At 34.1% G+C, this 20,273-nt stretch overlaps 3 protein-coding genes across 3 annotated transcripts; 1 reads left to right on the top strand and 2 right to left on the bottom strand.

Moving 5' to 3' along the window:
• The first annotated feature begins 1,354 nt into the window (after nucleotides 1-1,354).
• On the top strand, nucleotides 1,355-8,401 carry LOC107803708 (low affinity sulfate transporter 3). The gene is made up of 12 exons (XM_075225067.1): nucleotides 1,355-1,828; nucleotides 1,912-1,960; nucleotides 2,069-2,276; nucleotides 2,356-2,527; nucleotides 2,640-2,708; nucleotides 3,154-3,384; nucleotides 3,523-3,649; nucleotides 5,506-5,792; nucleotides 5,915-6,108; nucleotides 6,193-6,281; nucleotides 7,767-7,843; nucleotides 7,976-8,401. Exons 1-12 carry the CDS (start codon nucleotides 1,460-1,462, stop codon nucleotides 8,132-8,134), a joined length of 2,031 nt encoding a protein of 676 aa, XP_075081168.1. The 5' UTR covers nucleotides 1,355-1,459; the 3' UTR covers nucleotides 8,135-8,401.
• Nucleotides 8,402-8,982: 581 nt separating this feature from the next.
• LOC107801355 (protein NEN4-like) lies at nucleotides 8,983-10,741 on the bottom strand. Its single transcript, XM_075225905.1, has 6 exons — nucleotides 10,090-10,741; nucleotides 9,952-9,998; nucleotides 9,748-9,811; nucleotides 9,567-9,644; nucleotides 9,291-9,467; nucleotides 8,983-9,204 (listed from the first exon to the last, which is right to left on the bottom strand). The coding sequence occupies exons 1-6, from the start codon at nucleotides 10,639-10,641 to the stop codon at nucleotides 9,115-9,117; spliced, it is 1,008 nt and encodes a 335-aa protein (XP_075082006.1). The 5' UTR covers nucleotides 10,642-10,741; the 3' UTR covers nucleotides 8,983-9,114.
• Nucleotides 10,742-12,096: 1,355 nt separating this feature from the next.
• Nucleotides 12,097-18,278, bottom strand: LOC107801356 (bifunctional aspartate aminotransferase and glutamate/aspartate-prephenate aminotransferase). The gene is given in 11 exon segments (XM_016624664.2): nucleotides 12,097-12,437; nucleotides 12,877-12,990; nucleotides 13,078-13,248; nucleotides 14,141-14,224; nucleotides 14,361-14,426; nucleotides 14,429-14,476; nucleotides 14,586-14,834; nucleotides 15,428-15,531; nucleotides 15,614-15,707; nucleotides 15,805-16,039; nucleotides 17,959-18,278. Coding segments are annotated over 11 exon segments (1,443 nt in total). The 5' UTR covers nucleotides 18,096-18,278; the 3' UTR covers nucleotides 12,097-12,296.
• Between the last annotated feature and the right edge of the window lie 1,995 nt (nucleotides 18,279-20,273).

The raw sequence follows: 20,273 nt of genomic DNA, 5'->3' as shown, positions 1-20,273 counted from the left end.
GCATAAGGGAAGAGCAAAGGGATCATTACACAAATAGCTAGTCATATTCACTGTTTACTTTTTCTAACCATATACATAGAATTAATTATACACAATTAGTGGTGGCAAAATGGTTAAAAGAAAACAATTATCCACCTTATTATCCACTAAAAATGGGTTGGATAATGACCTTTTTTAAAAACATGTCAAATATAGATAAGAACCATATTATCCATTTAGAAAACGGATAACTAATGGTTTTAATTTTTACATTTGTAAAGCCTCAAATTAGGGGTTTCTCAAGTTTGGAAGACTCAGATTTCTCCTCATGCATTACCCGTTTTCGACCCGACCCATATCCAACCTGACCCGCCCGTTTACCACCCCTACGTACAATTATACTGTATACGGTAAAATCGAAGGGTCCAATTTCTCGTCATTAAGGAACTTCGGAAGATCACCTCGAAGGCTCGAGGCCACGACCGAGTATCCTCCCTCGAGTGTCGTTGACATTCGACCTCGGGGCAGTGATGATTACGGTAATGGTAGAAATGGGGAGTTTCCAAGGTATACGGCAAGGACTGACAGAGCCTAGTGGACTACTCTAAACCCGAATCAGGGTGTTATCTAGCTGTCCCATCTTCACTTCTTTGTCATTAATGTATTTTGTACTATGTTGGGATTCCCCTCCTATATAAAGGGGATCCTTGTCATTTTGTAATTCTCTGTTGCTTCAGTTGCTCCACATGAAATATACAAGAACATTCTCTTTGCTCTCCAATACATTCTCTTGATATTATTGCTTCTATTTATTATCTTCATTGTTGTTCATCATTTATTGTTTACCATTGGCCATAAAAAGCCTTCGTTGATTTCACTATAACTGTTAGTCATATTTTGACCCCCCTCGATAGCTCCCAGCCGAGCTCCAGAATCGACCTTGAGGCCCCGATTGTTAGCCTATCAGTTTGATTATCTCTCTATTCTTAACTCTCATTTCGTTTCTAAGTCTCACATATGTAGCATTTACTGCTTAACAACTAGCATAAAAATAGATCATGTATTTTTAGAGTCTCATAATCAAATTTAATTGTTATTACCTTTTTCACAGTAAACATATACACATTGATATATAAATTATGTATATATATTATATTTCCCTCGCCTATTTCTAACTTAAGCGATTGGGTGTACAACTATTTGGGTTAATTCTTCACCGGCCAAATCCACTACTTTTGTCTTTTGGACCATTTCTCATGTGCGCAAGCCCGACCTTTTTAACCAGTGAGGGACGACTTTCCCTTTCGAAATACTAGTATTCAATTTCTCTCCAACAATTTTTTTAATTTAAAAAATTGATTTTCCAGGTTAAAAAAGTTAATCAAGAAGCCTTTTAAATAGTTGAAGATGTGCTTTTGAACAACTGGAGCTCTGTCAATTGACTTGGAGGCCTTAGCTCCTAAACTTCACCTTCAAGAAAATGGCTGTATCAAGAGAAGGTGAGACAGAGTCTTCACACTTGGCCCAAACAGTTGAAGAAACAACTCGTCCAACTTTTGCTGAGAGTCAGAAAAATACATTTGATCAGTTCTCCCAAACACTTCAAACACAAAGGCGTAATTGGGTACTAAATGTGCCGGAACCACCAGGTCTGTTTTCCAAGCTGAAAACAATATTCTCTCCTCTTGAAAACAAGCTTCACTGCATTGGAAAGCAGCCCCTTCCTGCACTCATTTCGATTCTCAAGACCATATTTCCTCCACTTTCTTGGTGTAAACAATACAATGTAACAAAATTCAAAAGTGATATCTTGGCTGGTTTAACTCTTGCAAGCCTTTGCATCCCTCAGGTAATAAATTAGCACACCTGTTTCAACAATATAATATTCATCGTTAGAGGATATCGATCGTTAATTTACTCCTACTTATGTAGAGCATTGGCTACGCGACTCTTGCTAAACTTGATCCTCAATATGGCCTGTGTAAGTGATCAAAGCCTTGTACTACAAGATTCTGATTTTATTTTCCATTTCCGTTTTATGAAATTTAAGAAAACATACTAACAATTTTCTGTTAATTATTTCCACTAGACACAAGTGTTATCCCACCGCTAATTTACTCTATAATGGGGAGTTCAAGAGATATAGCAATTGGACCAGTTGCTGTTGTTTCACTACTCTTGTCCTCGATGATTCAGAAATTTGAAGATCCTGCTGTTAATCCAGCTGCATACACAAAGCTCGTGCTTACTGTAACCTTCTTCGCGGGTACTTTTCAAGCTGCCTTTGGACTACTTAGGTAAGTTAATTAATCTTAAAATTTAACTAACATCAGTTAATTTTAATGAATGGTTGTGTAGTGATATTATAAATTACAGGTTGGGATTTCTAGTTGATTTTCTGTCACATGCTGCTATTGTTGGTTTCATGGCTGGTGCTGCCTGTGTGATTGGTCTACAACAACTCAAATCATTGCTTGGGCTTTCAAAGTTTACAAACAATACTGATATCATCTCTGTCTTAACTTCTATCAGCAAATCAATGCATACTGTAAATTAATTTGTTGTTTTTTGTCCTCTCAATTAAGTAATATCTACAGCTTAATATATATTAGATCTTTTTTTCTCAATTAGACAGCTAATTCCAGCGTTTCTTTTGGCAGTGGAACCCTTTTAGCTTTATGATTGGGAGTTCATTCTTCATCTTCATCCTTTTTACCAAGTACTATCTGGCAAGTAGCTATATATATATATCCTTTATAAGTCTAGATTCACTGACTCTACTTAACAAGATCCACTTGGACAAAAAAAACCTTGCGATATATTGTCACATATAAGCCTAAACCTGTAGAAAGGGATAACAAAAAATTATAACATCAGAGAGGAAATCCTATTAATGCACTTTCTTACTTGAACAGGATTATTTTCTCCTATTTCTGCACTTTCTTAGTCACAAAAGACTATATTCTCATATTCTTAAATTATGATACAGCTTGTTTTAAATTTTTATGATACTCCATAACTACTCCCTTTTTAACATGCATGGTTTCTGTATATGTATATGAGAGAGAGGAAAACGCAACAATAATTATATAGTCATAATGAATTAATTTTATGTTGATTTGAAATAATCAAACTTCTAACAGCATTGTGCCAATATATACCATGATTTTTCAGGCAAGAAAGCACAAGAAACTCTTCTTGTTATCTGCAATGGCGCCATTACTGTCTGTAATTCTGTCAACACTAATTGTTTTCTTGACAAGAGCTGATAAACATGGTGTTAAGATAGTGAAGCACATCACTGGAGGTTTGAACCCGACTTCCATCCATGACTTGCAGTTCAATAGTCCTCATACTGCCGAAGCTGCCAAAATTGGGCTCATCGTTGCACTTATCGCTCTCACAGTACGTCAATATATTCTTTATTTAGTTAGACAATCTATGGATGTTATTTTTCGTTTAAAGGATTTAACTTATATATAGGCGTAAAAGCTTTTTATTCTATCGGTATATTTTAACATTTTATAGTGTTTAATTTACCAGGAAGCCATTGCTGTAGGCCGATCCTTTGCTACAATGAAAGGATACCGACTTGATGGAAACAAGGAAATGCTGGCCATGGGTGTTATGAATATTACTGGATCTTTAACTTCTTGTTATGTTGCAACTGGTTAGTCTTTTAATTTGTTATTACTACTATTTCCAAATACGAAGGTTTTAATGCAAACTAATTCTCTCCTTAGATTCCTTTTACTTACTAAAGTTCTTTGGGTGAAATTCAAAAATAGCCAAATTTGCAAGTGCTAATTGAAAAATAGCCACAATTTTAAAAGTAATCGAAATTTTACCACTTTTCATACAAAGATAAATCTGAACGAAAACACTATTCAAAATTCGAAAATATTCTAGCATAATATACTAGAGTTCGAATTATTTATATGTGAACTTCCAGCATAATATACTGGAGTTCCAGCATAATATACTGGTCCAACATAATAACTTAGAAGTTTATACACATGTGCTCCAATCTCTAGTATATTATGTTGGAACTTTCCGTGTGCTAGAGTTCTAGCATAATATGCTGGAAGTTTATACACAGGTGCATCAATCTCTAGTATATTATGCTGGAACTTTCCATGTTGCAGCAAAATATTGGTTATTTTCAATAACTTTGCAAACGCCGGCTATTTTTCAATTATTAGTCCGAAAACTGGTTGGCCGTGCTATTTTCACAAGTTCTTTACTAGAGTTGCTCAACGTGTAACTTATAAAAATTTGGCCCATGGCCGGAAAAATATAAAATTGAAAAATTGGAAGGAAGCCAAAAATAACATAATTAGTAAATAGTACTTTTAACCCTTAAATTTACCATTTACTCCACTTTAGGAGTCAACGTTTAACTCATCTCTACCGAGGCGTCGAAAGAAAAGCAGGAAGATAGGTGATTTCATGCATCGGCTTTAATTCTTGTGTGCCGAGAGTTACTCGATATTTATGGTGATGAAGTAATTGATAAAATTAAATGCGTCCGAACTGGAATCTAAGCATACCAAGACTCAGGATAAGGAAGGGTAAGGCATTTAAGAATAAGGCAGATAGACCCATACTCAGGCAGGAAAAAAAGTCTTTTACAGAAAAGGCAGGAAGAAAAGGCCCTCATCGGAACATCAATATTAACTGGAAAATAAAAAAGTAGAGCCACCGAGCACAATTATCCACCCCTCTTCAACAAGAAAAATAACATATGAAAACAAGAAAGAAAGATATCTAACTTCCACTCAAAGAGGATATTGGAAGGACACGAACGGGGCCAAAAGCATAGGCAAATACAAGATTTAAATTTTATGGGTTCAATTTTTAAGATTTTTAAGAATCCATTATATATTTAAAGTTATGGGTTCAAATCTATTATTTTTACAATTTTAATGAATATTTACATATAAATTTCTATTCCGCGTCGAAAATTATAGGTTCAATTGAACCCGTAACTCTTAGATCCGCCTTTGGCCAAAAGTAATTGGAGAAAGGCCAAACATATAATGCCTCTATCCAATATTGCACGTATGGTCACACCTTACCACCATAGAATAGTTCTAATTTATCCTCCACATTAGGCATTCCGTATTAGTTTATTGTATGAATTGTATGATTGTTGACCATAGAAAATTATTTTGTTCAAACTCCAACTAATAATTCATATTATTATTAGTCAGATTGTCTTACAATTATATATCTTTGGGGTATATTGATTTTATGTGTGATTATTCTTCTAATCAACGTATAACGCTTTTACTAGTAGTATTTTTCTTAACTTATATATATACCATTAGTTTTGATTTATACAATTGTTAGTTCTATTATTATTTATGATTTAGCTAAATACTATTATGTCGTTTGATTTGAGCATTTTGGTGTGCCTATTTATTGAATTTTTTAAAATCTTTTTAAAGTTTGAACACGAGATTTCTAGTTACGCGGGTGCTTGGGATTCCATGAATCATATGCTTGAAAACTCATTGGATGCAGGTTCATTCTCAAGAACTGCAGTCAACTTCAGTGCTGGTTGTGAAACTGCAGTGTCCAACATAGTGATGGCTGTAACAGTGCTAATATCACTAGAATTTTTCACAAGGCTATTGTATTTCACTCCAATAGCCATTCTTGCTTCCGTTATACTTGCTGCTTTACCTGGACTCATCAACCTAAGTGAAGCTAAATACATTTGGAAAGTTGATAAGATGGACTTCCTTACTTGCACTGCTGCATTTTTTGGTGTCGTTTTTGTGTCTGTGGAAATTGGCCTGCTCCTCGCGGTAACTTCTTTTCCAGCTTTATTTTGCTTGCTTATAATATTATCTACTGATCTAGTTGTAATTTTTACATCTCCGATGTTATTAACTTGCTAGGGGATATTCAATTATATGTATTATTTCAGGTTGGTATATCATTTGCAAAGGTCATTCTAAACTCAATCCAGCCGGGGACAGAAAAATTAGGAAGGCTTCCGGGAAGTGATTTGTTCGGAGATGTGAACCAATATCCCATGGCAATGAAGATACCTGGAATTCTCATTGTCAGAGTCAAGTCTGCTTTGCTTTGTTTTGCTAATGCCGACTTCATTAGAGCTAAGTATGTCCTCAAACTACAAACAAATCTGTTTTTCTTTGTTTCCTATTGATCTTAATGTCTTTTAATTTGTTCTTTATTATCCAGGATTTTGGACTTGGCACTGGAAGAACAAAATGAGGATGCCATAGAAAGTGCCGAAGATAGAGTGCAACTAGTTATTCTTGACATGTCAAGTAAGTGTCCAAGTTAAAGTTCAGTTTGTTATAGACCAAACAAACGGAGAACGATCCACCAACAAGACTAGTCTATTAAGTGCGAGAACCTATTTAGCTATAAAATCATTAGCATTTTTCTTTGTAATCAATGAGGGACAATTGGCGCATAACAATAACGACCTTGTTAATTCGGCACGGCTGGCACCCATCTTGGATCCGGGCTCCCACTCCTAGCACACAGCTTTGATACCAATGATATAGACCAAACACAAGAAGCCAACCAAAGAGTCAATTACTCGAATGGTCACTTAATTATCCCAAATTTTCTTTCATTTGTAACTACAAAGTCATTGAATTATGCCTATTGCATTCATAAGGTCACTCAACTAGATTTTTCAAATTTTTAATTGCCAAATACCTGTTTTACCCTTTAGATTATAAACATTTATCTTCTTTTTATTTATTTTTTTTAATTTTTTAATATTAACAACAAAAATTCAAAAATTTATTTACACAGTTCAGAATGAAAGAAAATAAAGGTTGTAAAATATATATTTCATGCACGTAATATAAAAATAATTATTTAAATAAAGTTATTTTTATAATATACATTATATATTCTTGAAAATTATGCCCAAATATATTATTATATTTCTGCTAACTTTCCAATAACACAAAGTTATGTCACCGGAAAACAGGGGGACTATCTGTATAGGTTAAATATGTTATGTTAAGTCGTACAGGGTAAAATATACTATGTTAAATCGTGCATGGAATATATATAATATAATTGAGCATAATTTTCAAGAATATATAATGTATATTATAAAAATACTTTTATTTAAATAATTATTTTTATATTACGTGCATGGAATATATATTTTACAACCTTTATTTTCTTTCATTCTGAATTGTGTAAATAAATTTTTGAATTTTTGTTGTTAATACCAAAATTATTATTACTAACAAAGTATTCTAATTAATTTTTTTACTATGCTCATTATTTTGTTATTCCAGCATTATATATGCTTAAATACTTTTTGTAATTTATAAATAATATTTATTTATTCTATAGGTAAGTCGATAATTTAAATTAAAAAGGGAAAAATAATAATATCAATTTAAAAAAAAAAAAGATAAATCTTTATAATTTAGATGGTAAAATAGGTATTTGGAAATCCAAAATTTGAAAAATCTAGTTGAGTGACCTTCTGAGTGCAATAGGCATAGTTCAGTGACTTTGTTGTTACAAACAAAAAAAAGTGACTTTAGGAGATAATTTGGGATAGTTGAGTGACCATTTGAGTAATAGTCACTCAACTATTAGGTGGGAGGGTCATTTAGCTATAAACCATTAGCACTTCATTTTTTAATCAACGAGGTACAATTGGCACATAATTTTTACTTGTTTAGTTTTATTTATCACGGCACATTTAGATATATATAGTTTTTCGAAAAAAACTATGACTTTGCTATTAGTTTATATTGAATTGATGGATGTAGATTTGCTCAACATTGACACAACCAGTATAGCTTCTCTAGAGGAACTGCACAGTGAGCTGGAATCAAATGGAATGAAGGTGAGTAATCCGCTTCAATTATGTCTAATTCCTTAATAACAAACGAAAAAATAACAAATTAATTAGGATTCTCTTATTGAACCTAGTTGTTGAACGTACACATGAATTACTGTTTATGTTTGGTTTTTGCAGTTGGCACTAGCGAACCCAAGGTGGCATGTGATCCACAAATTGAGGTTAGCCAAATTTGTGAAGAAAATTGAAGGGAGGGTCTTTTTGACCATTGGAGAAGCCATTGAAGCATGTTTTACTAGCAAGAACATGCATGCTTCATCTTTGACTGTGGTTTAATTTGATGCTTGTTAATTTGAGGCCTAGCTAACCTCAGTGCTATAGTGCTAAACTTCTTCAGTATGTATATTCAAGGGAACAATAATAAAAGGAGCTAATACTATTATATTGTTGCTCCCTATCACTGAAAGAATGATATATGGTAGGGGAAAAAAAACTTGAAGAGCTACTGGATTTCAATCAGCTGGCTTGAATTGAACGTTATTATGTTGTAACATATATGTTTGTTGCAGTATGAATGTAATATATGTGAGTAATTTTCGCATACATTGCCGGCTTTGGAGAAAGCAAATATAGACATGGCGGAGCTACAACATTAGCTACGGGTTCGAACGAACCCAATAGATTTTTCTTAAACCTTGTATTTATATTAGAAAATTCATTAAATATGTATAAATATTAAATTACAAAGTCAATAACTAAAACGCGCTATGAGCTCCAATCCGCCAATAAGACAGCCTTACATCGGCTCGTTGGAGAGATTGTTTCCATAATTCAAACTGATCGAAAGCTTTTACAACTACGTACAGCATGTTATAGAAATAACAATCCTATATAGAAGAGCGACAATATTTTATGAATGATATCTTCCAGAAAAACGTAACTGAACTATTTCCATAACTGAGAAAAATAAGGGGAAGAAAACATAAGTGTGTAGAATCAAAGAATATCATCTGGAATTTATTTATTGTGATGTACAAAGATTTACATAAGTCCACAACTGAAAGAACGAAAGAATCAGTAACAAAAGAATACAAATTAGTTAGAAAGTTAAATTAGAAACTGGACAATTTGATGTAATCTTCTTAGCTTCCAAAGTTTTAATCAACTTCACAGAAACAGGCACAGTTATGCACCATATGCTTGAATTTTGTGTCTTGAATATTTTCAAACATATACAAAATAATTGAACATTTGATGATGTTACGGTGTTCCAATAATCAAAGCTCTTTAAAATGAGCAGGATCTGTTCTTCTTGTTCATCGGAAAAGTGTCTGTGAATGCTTTAATAAATTGTTTAGAGGTTTGTTTTGAGCTTTACATAAGAAATTCCTCACACCTGCAGTCATCTATATATTCCAAATATTCCAAATGTCAGAAATGAATACCAATCATGCACATAAGTATTTAAATTTAGAGTTAATACAAATACAACCTTTCCCAAGCTTTGCCTTGCATAAGGAACAGCTCTTTGATATCCAAGAGTTGTCGATGGAGGCGATTTCCGGCTTGTTTCTTCTCTGCAGGGTAATTTCCCTCTGCTACTACTACTCCTAGTTGTAATTGAGGAAGGATTTTGCCACCTATCAATCGAAAAACTTGAAAGATTTTGCTGAAAATAAATTTATATCAATAAATTGTAGTTCAAGAACTAGTCAAAATTAATCCAACATATATAAACTATCTTATCTTATCAAAAATACATGCATACCACTTGGCTTCTACTTCTCGTAGTAATGTTGGATGTGCCTTGCCAATTCTTATTGGACAAATCTGGTAGACTTGATTCCTAATCAATAGAAAAGAATCACATTAAACCAAAATATATAATCAAATAAAGATCAAATTGCAAAGTTCCGCTAAGATAATACTCCAATAAGCTATGAACTTACAAGAAATAGAACTGTTGCACAATGTTTTAGGACTTCCAAATTCATCCGAACATCGTCTAAGCTCCTGCCATACAATTCAAATTAGGATCCAATTTCATCAAAAATTGATAATTTTTAGACCATATTTTTTAAGAGATACAATTCAAATTATTTCGATCCAATTTCATGAAAATAATAGTAGAATTTTAACCGTTTTAATCTAACCTGTGCTTTTGCTCCCCAAGACCAAAGTAAGTTGCCAGTGATGCCATCTACAAAAAAGATAATTTAAGAAGCAATGGTCAATATTGAACTTTGTATTGACTAAGAGATAAGCATATTATTCTGAATGTGCATATATACCTTCATATTTCCAGCTCTTTTGCCAAATTTCTCAGACAAAACACCTAAAGAATCAATAATTCCAGCAGGAACAGGAGCAGGGCGACCAATTTCAGCGAAAGCTGCCTTAATACGAACACAATCAAATCTCTGTATGTTATGACCTGCCCAAATCCTACCATCCAATATGCTGAATATCTTTTCTGCAACTTGTTCAAATGAAGGTGCATTAGCAACTGCTTTTCGCGAAATTCCATCGCTTCTCCCTGGCTTTAATGCCACAACAGACAAGTCCCCTGGCCTAATAAGGGTGCAGTAGCTCTCTATCTCCACAAGCTTTCGCGAACAAATTACCATTGCACCAAACTCTAACACCCAGAATTTCTGTCCTGCTTTTGATGGAACGTTCGTTTCCAAGTCGAAAAACACAATCTCTGGTGCCCTTTTGTTGCTTGAAATGGTAGGAATTGCCATTGTTTTTTGATATTTAAGTTGTAAGATAGCTTGTTGTTTGATGAAGTGATGGAAATTAAATGATGGTTTCTTTGTTATATATATGAAAGAAGAATGCATGGGAAGGGGAAGAAAAAAGAATGTAAAGATGAAGAATATTCTTGCATGTGTGAGAGGGACATTAATTGGTAGATTGTCTTGTAATTCAAGTTAGACTAAGTTTTGATGTTTGGACAAAGTTGTCCTTAGCTTCTACTTGATGATGTCCTTTGTTAAGGAATTCCAGTTAGATAGGAAACATTCCTTTAATTTCCTAGCCTCCTTAGTCCTTGGGATTAATTGCACATAATATTGTATATTCTTAGTTGTTCCTAAAAATATTAGCTGATAAATTGTATATATGTGTATTATATAAAAAGATGTATATTTTTATACACTTTTCGGCCAGCGAATTTAATCCGACCGGCCAATTTTATATTTTGTCCTAATATTAGTTGGATTGCGTTGTCATTTTGGATTCTTTTACTTGCATATTCCAATTTTTTTTTTATTTTTTTTTTTTACATACAATAGAAATGTTTTCAAAATCAATTTAACGTGAACCTATTCTTTTATTCCGATATAAAATTGCATTCTCTAGTAATTGGATGTTTTGCCAGTATGCTCTTTGTCTTAAGTAGAATTAACATGCCTTTTCCAGTTTGATGACAAACTTGACCATTTTAAAAGTTAAGATGGAAAATGATCAACTTATATATTATCAAACATGAATATTTAGAAAGCATAAAAAAGTTTTTTTTTTTTTTTAACAAAGTACAACTTTATAAAAGTATTTCTGAAAAGGTTTAATACTTGGTAACGCTAAAACAGTTCAGCTCTGCAAAATTAAAATTAAAATTTTAAGTTGGACTCAAGATGAACATAATAATAAAAGAAAAGGAAAAAGAATAAAAAGATACAGGTTTGAATGGCAATATAAAAAATAAAAATAAAATGGTACGTTTTTTTTATTTAACTAAAGGGAAAGGTAGACGACTGATTCGAAAAATAAACATGCACACACTAATGCTTTTTTGAGAGGTTAAAAATAGTATAACCCTCCTAACAGTTAGCATTTTTATTTTGTTATTAGAGTTGAAGCAAAGGGGAAGTCCAACAAGATAAGCAATTCCCTGTTCTCTTCCGTTAGTTAAAACGTTACCAGAAAAGTGGGGCACGTATGCTCACATGGCACCATATCACACGTTAACTCTTTTTGACCAGTTAAATTATGTCAAACTTTATTTCGGACGAAAATATAATCAAAATAAGTAAATTAAATTATAATCATAATTCACTTTCTGAAGGATTCAGAAAGTGAAACATAAATAAATTAAATTCATCAATGTGGTGTCATCGCTTTAATATGAAATTGAACTTTATGGTCGAGTTACCCTCTTTTAAATTAACGGCGAGAGAATTTTTATTACCAACTTCTAACACAGGCATATAGTTAAGCAAAAGTCAATAGTAAATGAGCAAATTATTGAATCATTCAGTATGGAAATTTTCTTTTAGAAAGGGCTCTACGCCGGATACAAAAACAAGGAAATCCAGACTCAATTATTTGCACACAAATCAACAAGTTCAATTTTCTCAAGATCCGGGAAAATAATTGGCAGTAATGCACTTACGAATACATGAAATGACAGAACATGGAAGGTCAGGCTACAAACTATTATACAACCTTTTGTCTGTTGGTGCATTCAAATTAGTATGCATAATTGATGCATGTTTTAAACTGGGACATGAGATCTAAGAGTAACCAATGCTTTCTTGATTCTCTCCACTGCTGCCTGCAAGGTCGAGAGGGATGCTGCATAGGAGATACGGATGCATGTGTCATCCCCAAATGCATCTCCTGGGACAAGCGCTACCTGTTAATGGTAAGAGAGAGGCGCAGGCATTAGGATTTAGGACATGCAGAAAAAACGGGAGGCAACGCCGGTACTAGCATCCTAACGTAATGCACATTCACTAAACCACGATAAACTATCGGATTTTTTTAGGATTGTCTTTCTGGATTTTTTATCAATAATTATTGATTATATTTGCCTAACAATCCATAGTGACAGAGTGAAGGTGGAAACCTTATCTGCAGAATCCCTATATTAGATGCTCAAGTAGATTGCTCACTCACATGGTGAAAGTAGCAAGAAGTTGCAGTATTCGTATTTTCTGGAAAAAAATGCCAAGAGACTGTAATGCAAGTCACTTTTAGTGCGAACAACTTCTGGCTTATAGTTAGCTAAACATCTTGCACATCTGTCGGTATGTAATTATGCTTTTCAGTGTTCAAAAAACCGTGAATCTTACTTGAGCTTTATCCAGCAAATATCGGCAAAGAGATTCTGAGTCGTTGATGGAGCCAAATCCATCAACCTCTACTCCATAATAAGAGCTTAAATCAATAAATAGATAGAAAGCTCCCTGCAAAAGAAAACAGAAAGTGGGCTCAATATATCCCGTTTCTCTACTTTGTAAGTACACTCATAATTCATATTAATGAACTGTTACCCGAGGCTCTGAAATTTTGACACCATCTATTTCCCCAAAGCTCTTGACAAGGTAATCACGTCGCTCACGAAATGCTTTTACCATAGTTGCAACTGCTTCTCCACCAGCATATCCAAGTCCCAAAGCAGCGACAGCTGCTTTTTGGGAGATGCTACTTGCACCTGATGTGAACTGAAAACAGCAGAGAAATAGCTTTAGAAGTGAATATTCAAACAGAGGGAAAGAGACACTGGATAATATGAAGCGTGTTATTTAGACATTGAACAGGTCTTTTACTATTTTCAATGAGTCTAGATTAAATAGGTTAAGTATGGCCAAACAAAAGACCATATTCAAGGAAAGTACTTCAATGCATATAGTAGCCACACTCCAATAAGTATGATTGGAAGAAAACTGGTTTTATCAGTGATCATTTGTGATCAAATGCAACATGACACATTGTTTTAATTAACAAGGTTTAGCTTCACAAGTTTTTTAAGATCTCTATTTCTGCCTTCAGAAGAAAGATATGACATTGTTTATATATAAGTGTTTTCAGCAAAATCCAGTCACAGGCCTTTGAGAGCTTTGTCTTTCTGGGCCAATTCAACATGTTTAGAAATATTCACATATACTCAAAAATAAGATGAAAATATCCGGGTAATTTAAAAACAAATTTCGGACTCTTCTAGAAACTATAGACTAGTGACAAACACCAATTATTTTCGTAGGTGCATACGTTAATATATAGAAGAGATGTGGCGACACCAACTTAACAAGAACCATTTAAATCCGTAGTAACACTTCAACGAACAGGTAAACACTATGTACCACGCAGCTATTGGCGGCTACAGTAATGACTTTTGAAATTCTTAAAGTGGTTACTGGTCAACTAAGGTGACAGCACGAGGGCTTGCTGCTCTACACAGCACTAGCAGTCAAATTAGGATTTCAGTCAATCATCTTAAACTAAATCCAACAATGAAACTCAGTTACCAGACCTCTTAACTTTAAATAAGAGTTCTGAAGAAGAAAGACCACATTCATTTAAGTCAATATAGTTGTTAAGAACATAAAATGCTACCTGGCTCTGGATCTTATTACATGCAGAAACAAAATGTTTAGGACCAGCAATATAGCCAAGTCTCCATCCAGTCATCGCAAATGCCTACAAAAATGCATATTTTATAAGGCACGCCTCCAGAAATGTTTCCGCATATCTCAGCGGAAATAGCCATCACCAAGGATTTCAAGAAACGCAAGGATAAGAAATTATAATGTTCATGCGATTAGAGCTGCATTACCTTAGAGAAACCATTTATAGTGAGAGTCCTATCCCACATACCAGGCAAAGATGCAAAGCTAGTATAGGAGTTGCTGGTGCATAAATAATGTGTTTGTAAATTTCATCTGATATCACCTGGAAACCAGAAAACATATTTTTGGGGGCAGAAAGCAGGTATTTAAGGTTCAGAATACAGATTGAGATCACATTCGTATTCAAGTTGAGTTAGATATGATGAACCTACAAGAAGCCTCGGATGCCTAGCAACAATCTCAGCAATCTCTTCAAGCAATTTCCGAGGGTAAACAGACCCTGTTGGGTTGGATGGAGAACAAAGAATCAGAAGTCTTGACTTCTCACTAAGTTTAGATTCAAGAAGCTTTGGATCTAAGAGAAAATCTTCAGATATGCTGGTCGGAAGAATCACAGGCGTTGCATCTGCCATCCTTGCCATTTCAGGGTAACTCACCCAAAAGGGAGCTGGAATAAGAACCTGTCCCAGGTATGTGGGTTAATAAGCCAACAAACTTCAGAAAGAACTACTTCTGATGTCTCAGAACTAATAAATAACTATGATTCTGTCAATGCTGATATTTGTCCTAACATCCTACTGCATAGCATCCATATTTGGAGGGGGAAAACTAAAAGATTATCCAACCTTATCTTCTGCATCTGACATTCTTTAAGATGGAGAGAAGACAAATGGATGTCTTTAAGCTCCGGCCGCGTGATTTGTTATTCAAAGCAGAAAGGCGAAGAAAACAATATGTCATTAATTTAATGGATATGACATCAGTGAATTAGAAGAAAGTATTTTTCTACCAAATAGAAAAAAATGACCCTGATCACTTATGAGCTAAAGTTTTTTACTTTTTACAAAACGCCAATTGTTACACCGATATGTGATAAATAAAATGAACACAGCAGTCGAAAGAAGAAGTGGAGTTGCTTAAAACAATCAAACAGTTACCAATTTTTAAATTTTTCACCACCATAAGGGAGATGTGGGAAGAACCATTACAACAATTCAACCTGGAAATGAGAAATTATTTTGAAAGTTAATAGTCCTTGGATATGTAGAAATACCTCATCCCCTGGGGAACAAACTGCAAGCACTGCCTGAACAATACTTTGTTTTGCCCCATTGCTTACCAAAATCTGATCAGGAGTGTATGATAGCTCATTCTCCTCTAAATCAAGAAGTTAGATCAGAACAGCAAATAGAAGAAAAAAAAAATCTCTGTAAAAAACATCAACTAGAGAAACTAGTACCTTTTAGCTTATGACAAATAGCTGACCGAAGTTCCATAGTACCTGCATTTGGTGTATACCTGGTATGACCTTCCCGAATTGCATTTATCCCAGCCTGAAAAAGTAAGACAAATATAGTAGTACAGAAAAAGTAGAACATTTGATTTCCTCAGAATAGGTGCAGATCAGGTTTCATGATCATGAAATACTACCTCTGCTATAGGAGCTGGAGTGTCAAAATCAGGTTCACCAGCTGCTAATCGGATAACAGGTACACCAGCTTGCGCAAGAGCAGTTGCCTGATCAGTTATAGCAACCGTTTTTGAGGGTTTTACTGAATTTACCCTAGGACTGAGCGAGATATCAACCTCAACTCTGTCCATGGTCTGTGTTATGACAACTGCACCTGCTCTACGTGAGTATAGCTGTTTCTTTGACACTGAAGATCTGTCCAAGACGCACATATAAACAAATTCTCTAATTCAGCAAAAACATCTAGGTGGAGGCGTGGAGTATTTCCTACTGAATGCTTATCATAGGTCAATGACACTCTCCCTATGTCAAATTTTGTCTAACATTAGACCACTCATCTAATTTAGTTTAAGTTAATTTCTCCTTTAACTTGAGTAATTTTATAACCTTAAGTTACTATAAACCTTGAACTTCAAACTTGAAAAAACTAAACATCTAGATAAAACACAATCTGATTATTCAATTAGAATTTAGAAATGGAAGGTTACAACAAAATTTCAGAGAGAGAGAGAGAGAGAGGAATATTTCTAATTTGATAAGACACATAAGTTATGCAAAATAAAAGTTTGTAAACCATAAGCATATCATTATTCGATTGACTAATAAAAAGAGTTAAAAAGATACACCTATACTTAGTAATACTGAGAAGATAATCAATCTATAAGATAGTTTGCACATAATAAAACATACCATAGAAAATTACATCTCTTTTGCTTCAGAAGAGACAAAAGATTATTTTGATAATTCATGCCCACCAAATGAGTTAAAGCAAAGCCAAGGAATTGAAAGAGAGAGGTGGCAGGGGAAGATAGGGTATGTTATCGACTTGCAACCTTAGGCTTTCTTCTGATTAAAATATTTGATGAAAGAAACTACAACTACTTTAACCCAAAGTACTTTTAAAATTCGTGAGTACACATAACCAGTATTTTAAAAGGCGTTTTCGGGGCGAGCCCTGGGGCGAGACGCACCAAAAACGTCCTGAGGCGATAGTGTGGGGCGAAAGTCTCAAGAGGCGTACGCCCGGGCGTTCAGGGCGTACGCCCGGGCGTTTGTGGCGCTATTTTTAGTAAGGCGTAAGCCCCAGAGACTTTAAAACAAAATTTGTTGAATAAGTCCTTCATATATACCCAAATTCTCAAAAGTCAGCCTGGCAATTACTCAAAAGTTTTAAAAAGGAACTAAAATGTATTAAATTTAAAAGTCAAGACCTTTTCTATTGATTGAAGCCCTAATTCATGGTCTTTCCCAATTCTTTCTTGTCCACTAGTCTGCTAATATCTCCTAAAAGCAATGAATATTCAATTTCTTTTACAAATACAAAGAGAACTACATTCTCCTTCATAGCAACAAGTTCAAAGTTCAAATTGCAAGATAGTTATCCTTTTTGTTCCTTCGTGTAAAAAACTTTATTCTTTTCGACTCAAGTTAATTGTGCTTCTAAGCGTATAATAGATTTTTTTGGCTAGTTTTTGTGTAGATTGTTTTGACTAGTTTTTTGTGGAGATGGAACACACACACACATATTTCACATATTTATAGTTTTCTTCAATTTTATGCAATTTTACCTATTTATAAATATTTATTGTAATTATATTATTTTATAAAATATTAAAAATTAAATACATATGGGGCTTACGCCTCGCTGAGGCATATGTAAAACGCCTCGCCTTACGCCCACGCCTTTTAAAACACTGAACATAACTAAATCAATCATCAGATATTTTACTCAATTACTTTCACATTGTGGATCATCAGCTTAAAACATAAGGCTCAACCATTAAGGGAAATTGCCACATCAATAAGAGACTTACAACTTCCACATTCCCAGCATTCTCAAATAAAGATATGCCATCCTCATTTCTCTTGATATCTAATAAGTGAACAAATAAATACTAACAGACCAATTCTAGCAAAAGGGGAAAATCAGAGACCTAAAACATTCACAAAAATTGGAATAGACTCCTAACCCTACGAAAAGAACCTCTATTGCATAAAAATCGAAACTTTCACCATTCCAATCATTTTTAAGTCCAAAAGCATGCAATTAAAGATTCTTTGAGGTAATAGCAATTAAAAATCAAGAAACAAAAAGGGTAAAGAGAAAGAATTACTTGAGAGAGAGACCGTGAATGTTAGAAGAGAAAGAGATAGAAGTGGGGTTGAATGAATCAGAATGAAGTCCAGGAGGAATGGTGGGTCTTGAACCAATTCTTGAGGAAGATGCGGTAGTAGTAGTAGCAGCAGCCATTTGGTGGAATGTATATCCAATTTCAATGTTGGGTTTTGAATTGATGATTCCATTGCATTTTTATATATAGTGAGAAAGGAGGGGTTGGTAAGTGTAGTTGTTGTCGGAGGCTGTGGAAATTGATATTTGCCTACTTTGCTCTCCTTTGGTTGGTGAAGTTGTTTCTCTTTTCTTTTCTCATTTGCTTTCTGTTTTTTAAACCTATCATTATTTATATGAGCTTGCTGTAAATAATTATTGTCTTAAAAAAACATTACATCAATTAGTATACAATTCAAGTTGAGGATAATATTTGAGGTTGCATTCGTTACTTGGCGAAATGATACACCCGCAAATATTTATTCACTTTAGGTGACAAAAATATATGACATTGTCTTTACACAATCATTTGCTTTAATTATTATTTAATTATGATAAACTAATATAATTTGGTGTAATATTCTGAGGCCAATTATCTTTTACCATTGCCACACTTGTTCCTCAAATGAAGTAAAAATTGTGTGGGGTAGCCACTTTTTAAAGTGATATTTACTTTTTATCCAGCATTTTCAATGCTTAGCAATAGTAGTCACTAGTCTATTAAAATTAATATGAAAATACTGTGTTACCTTTTCTTCTATCTCTTTCATGTTGGGGAGAAGAACTGTGCCGCCGTCTCACACAGATGGCGACTGCCGTGGACTCCATTGGATTTTCTTTTTGTAAGGTGTCTCCGACTCTGGATATTTCTCATATAATTAGTGGGTTTACAAAGGAAATCCACCGATGACAAACATCTTCGTTTTGCATACTGCTACTTGATAGTGTATGCATAAGACACTTGGTAGAAAAGATTCATTAGCAGAAGTTGGTACATTTCTAGGACAGATTAGAACTATTTCCTCTTAAGATAGTCTGAATGAAGCACCTGCATGGGAAATACACTTGGCAACTAATTTAAAGGATAAACTAGAACTTTTTATTTTGTAGATGATGATAAATGTCTGTCCCGCATATAGCAGGTAATAGTTTCTGTACTTTTGAACTTTTCATTACAAGTTCAAAAGTTAAGGACACTCGGTCCTGAACTTCGAGTTCCAAGTTAAAAAGTTAAGGACACTTGGTCCTAAACTTAGATTAACAAGCTCAAAAATTAAAGACAATAGGTCCTGAAGTCCTGAACTTAGACTAACAAGCTCAAAAGTTAAGGCAATAGGTCCTGAACTTACGCTAAGAAGCCCAAAAGTTAAGGACAATAGGTCCTGAACTTAGACTAACAAGCCCAAAAGTTAAGGACAATAGGTCCTGAACTTAGACTAACAAGCTCAAAAGTTAAGGACATAGACTAAGAAGCCCAAAAATTAAGGATAATAGGTCCTGAACTTAGACTAACAAGCTCAAAGTTAAGGACAATAGGTCCTGAACTTAGACTAACAAGCTCAAAAGTTAAGGACACTTGGTCCTGAACTTACAGTTACAAGTTCAAAAGTTAAGGACACTTGGTCCTGAACTTAGACTAACAATCTCAAAAGTTAAGGACAATAGGTCCTGAACTTAGACTTACAAGTTCAAAAGTTAAGGACAAGTAGTCCTTAACTTAGAGTTACAAGCACAGAAATTAAAGACAGGTGGTCCTGAACTTCGAGTTCCAAGTTTTAAAGTTAAGGACATGTAGTCCTGAAGTCCTGAACTTAGAGTTGCTAGTTCAAAAGTTAATGATACTTGGTCCTGAACTTTATGAGCAGAAGGGTATTTTCGTCCGGGCAGGTAAAGTTTATTAAAGCAGTGGCTAAAGACTAAAAATATTTTAAACAGTGACTTAAAAGTAAATACATATATTATTAGTGACTAACCGTGCACTTCTCCCTCAAATGAAGCTGGTTAACTTTCATTTACCTTTTTTCCCAACCTTTTGATTTGGGCTACTTTTCTTTTACTCTTTGTGTTTACCAACTCTTTCGAAGAAACAAGTGTGCATAAGAAGAAAACAATTTGTCAACCAAAGTTAACAAAAGAAAAATTAGTACTGCCAATTTAAATTAATAAATTCGTTTGTCTTTGATTTAGTTCGTATATTCATTTTGGTCAATTTTTGTGACGAAAATAGAGTTAAAAAAGGTAAAATGTTCTAAACGTAGGAACTTATATAACATCAATTACTAAAAGCAATACCAAATAAAGTAAAGTCACCGAGAATAT

Source organism: Nicotiana tabacum, chromosome 11 (genome assembly GCF_000715075.1).
Source record: "Nicotiana tabacum cultivar K326 chromosome 11, ASM71507v2, whole genome shotgun sequence".
Taxonomy (NCBI): Eukaryota; Viridiplantae; Streptophyta; class Magnoliopsida; order Solanales; family Solanaceae; genus Nicotiana; species Nicotiana tabacum.
The sequence above is the reverse complement of the archived record's forward strand: the minus strand, read 5'-3'. Positions and strand labels throughout refer to the sequence as shown.

Excerpts from the sequence above, each read along its gene's own strand:
- LOC107801355 (XM_075225905.1), bottom strand. The coding sequence starts at position 10,641 with ATGCATTCTTCTTTCATATATATAACAAAGAAACCATCATTTAATTTC. Across the intron at positions 9,812-9,951 it reads CTTGGGGAGCAAAAGCACAG|GAGCTTAGACGATGTTCGGA; the intron begins GTTAGATTAAAA and ends ATTGTATGGCAG. Across the intron at positions 9,468-9,566 it reads CGAGAAGTAGAAGCCAAGTG|CAAAATCTTTCAAGTTTTTC; the intron begins GTATGCATGTAT and ends ATTTATTTTCAG.
- LOC107803708 (XM_075225067.1), top strand. The coding sequence starts at position 1,460 with ATGGCTGTATCAAGAGAAGGTGAGACAGAGTCTTCACACTTGGCCCAA. Across the intron at positions 3,385-3,522 it reads TTGCACTTATCGCTCTCACA|GAAGCCATTGCTGTAGGCCG; the intron begins GTACGTCAATAT and ends TTAATTTACCAG. Across the intron at positions 3,650-5,505 it reads TTCTTGTTATGTTGCAACTG|GTTCATTCTCAAGAACTGCA; the intron begins GTTAGTCTTTTA and ends CATTGGATGCAG.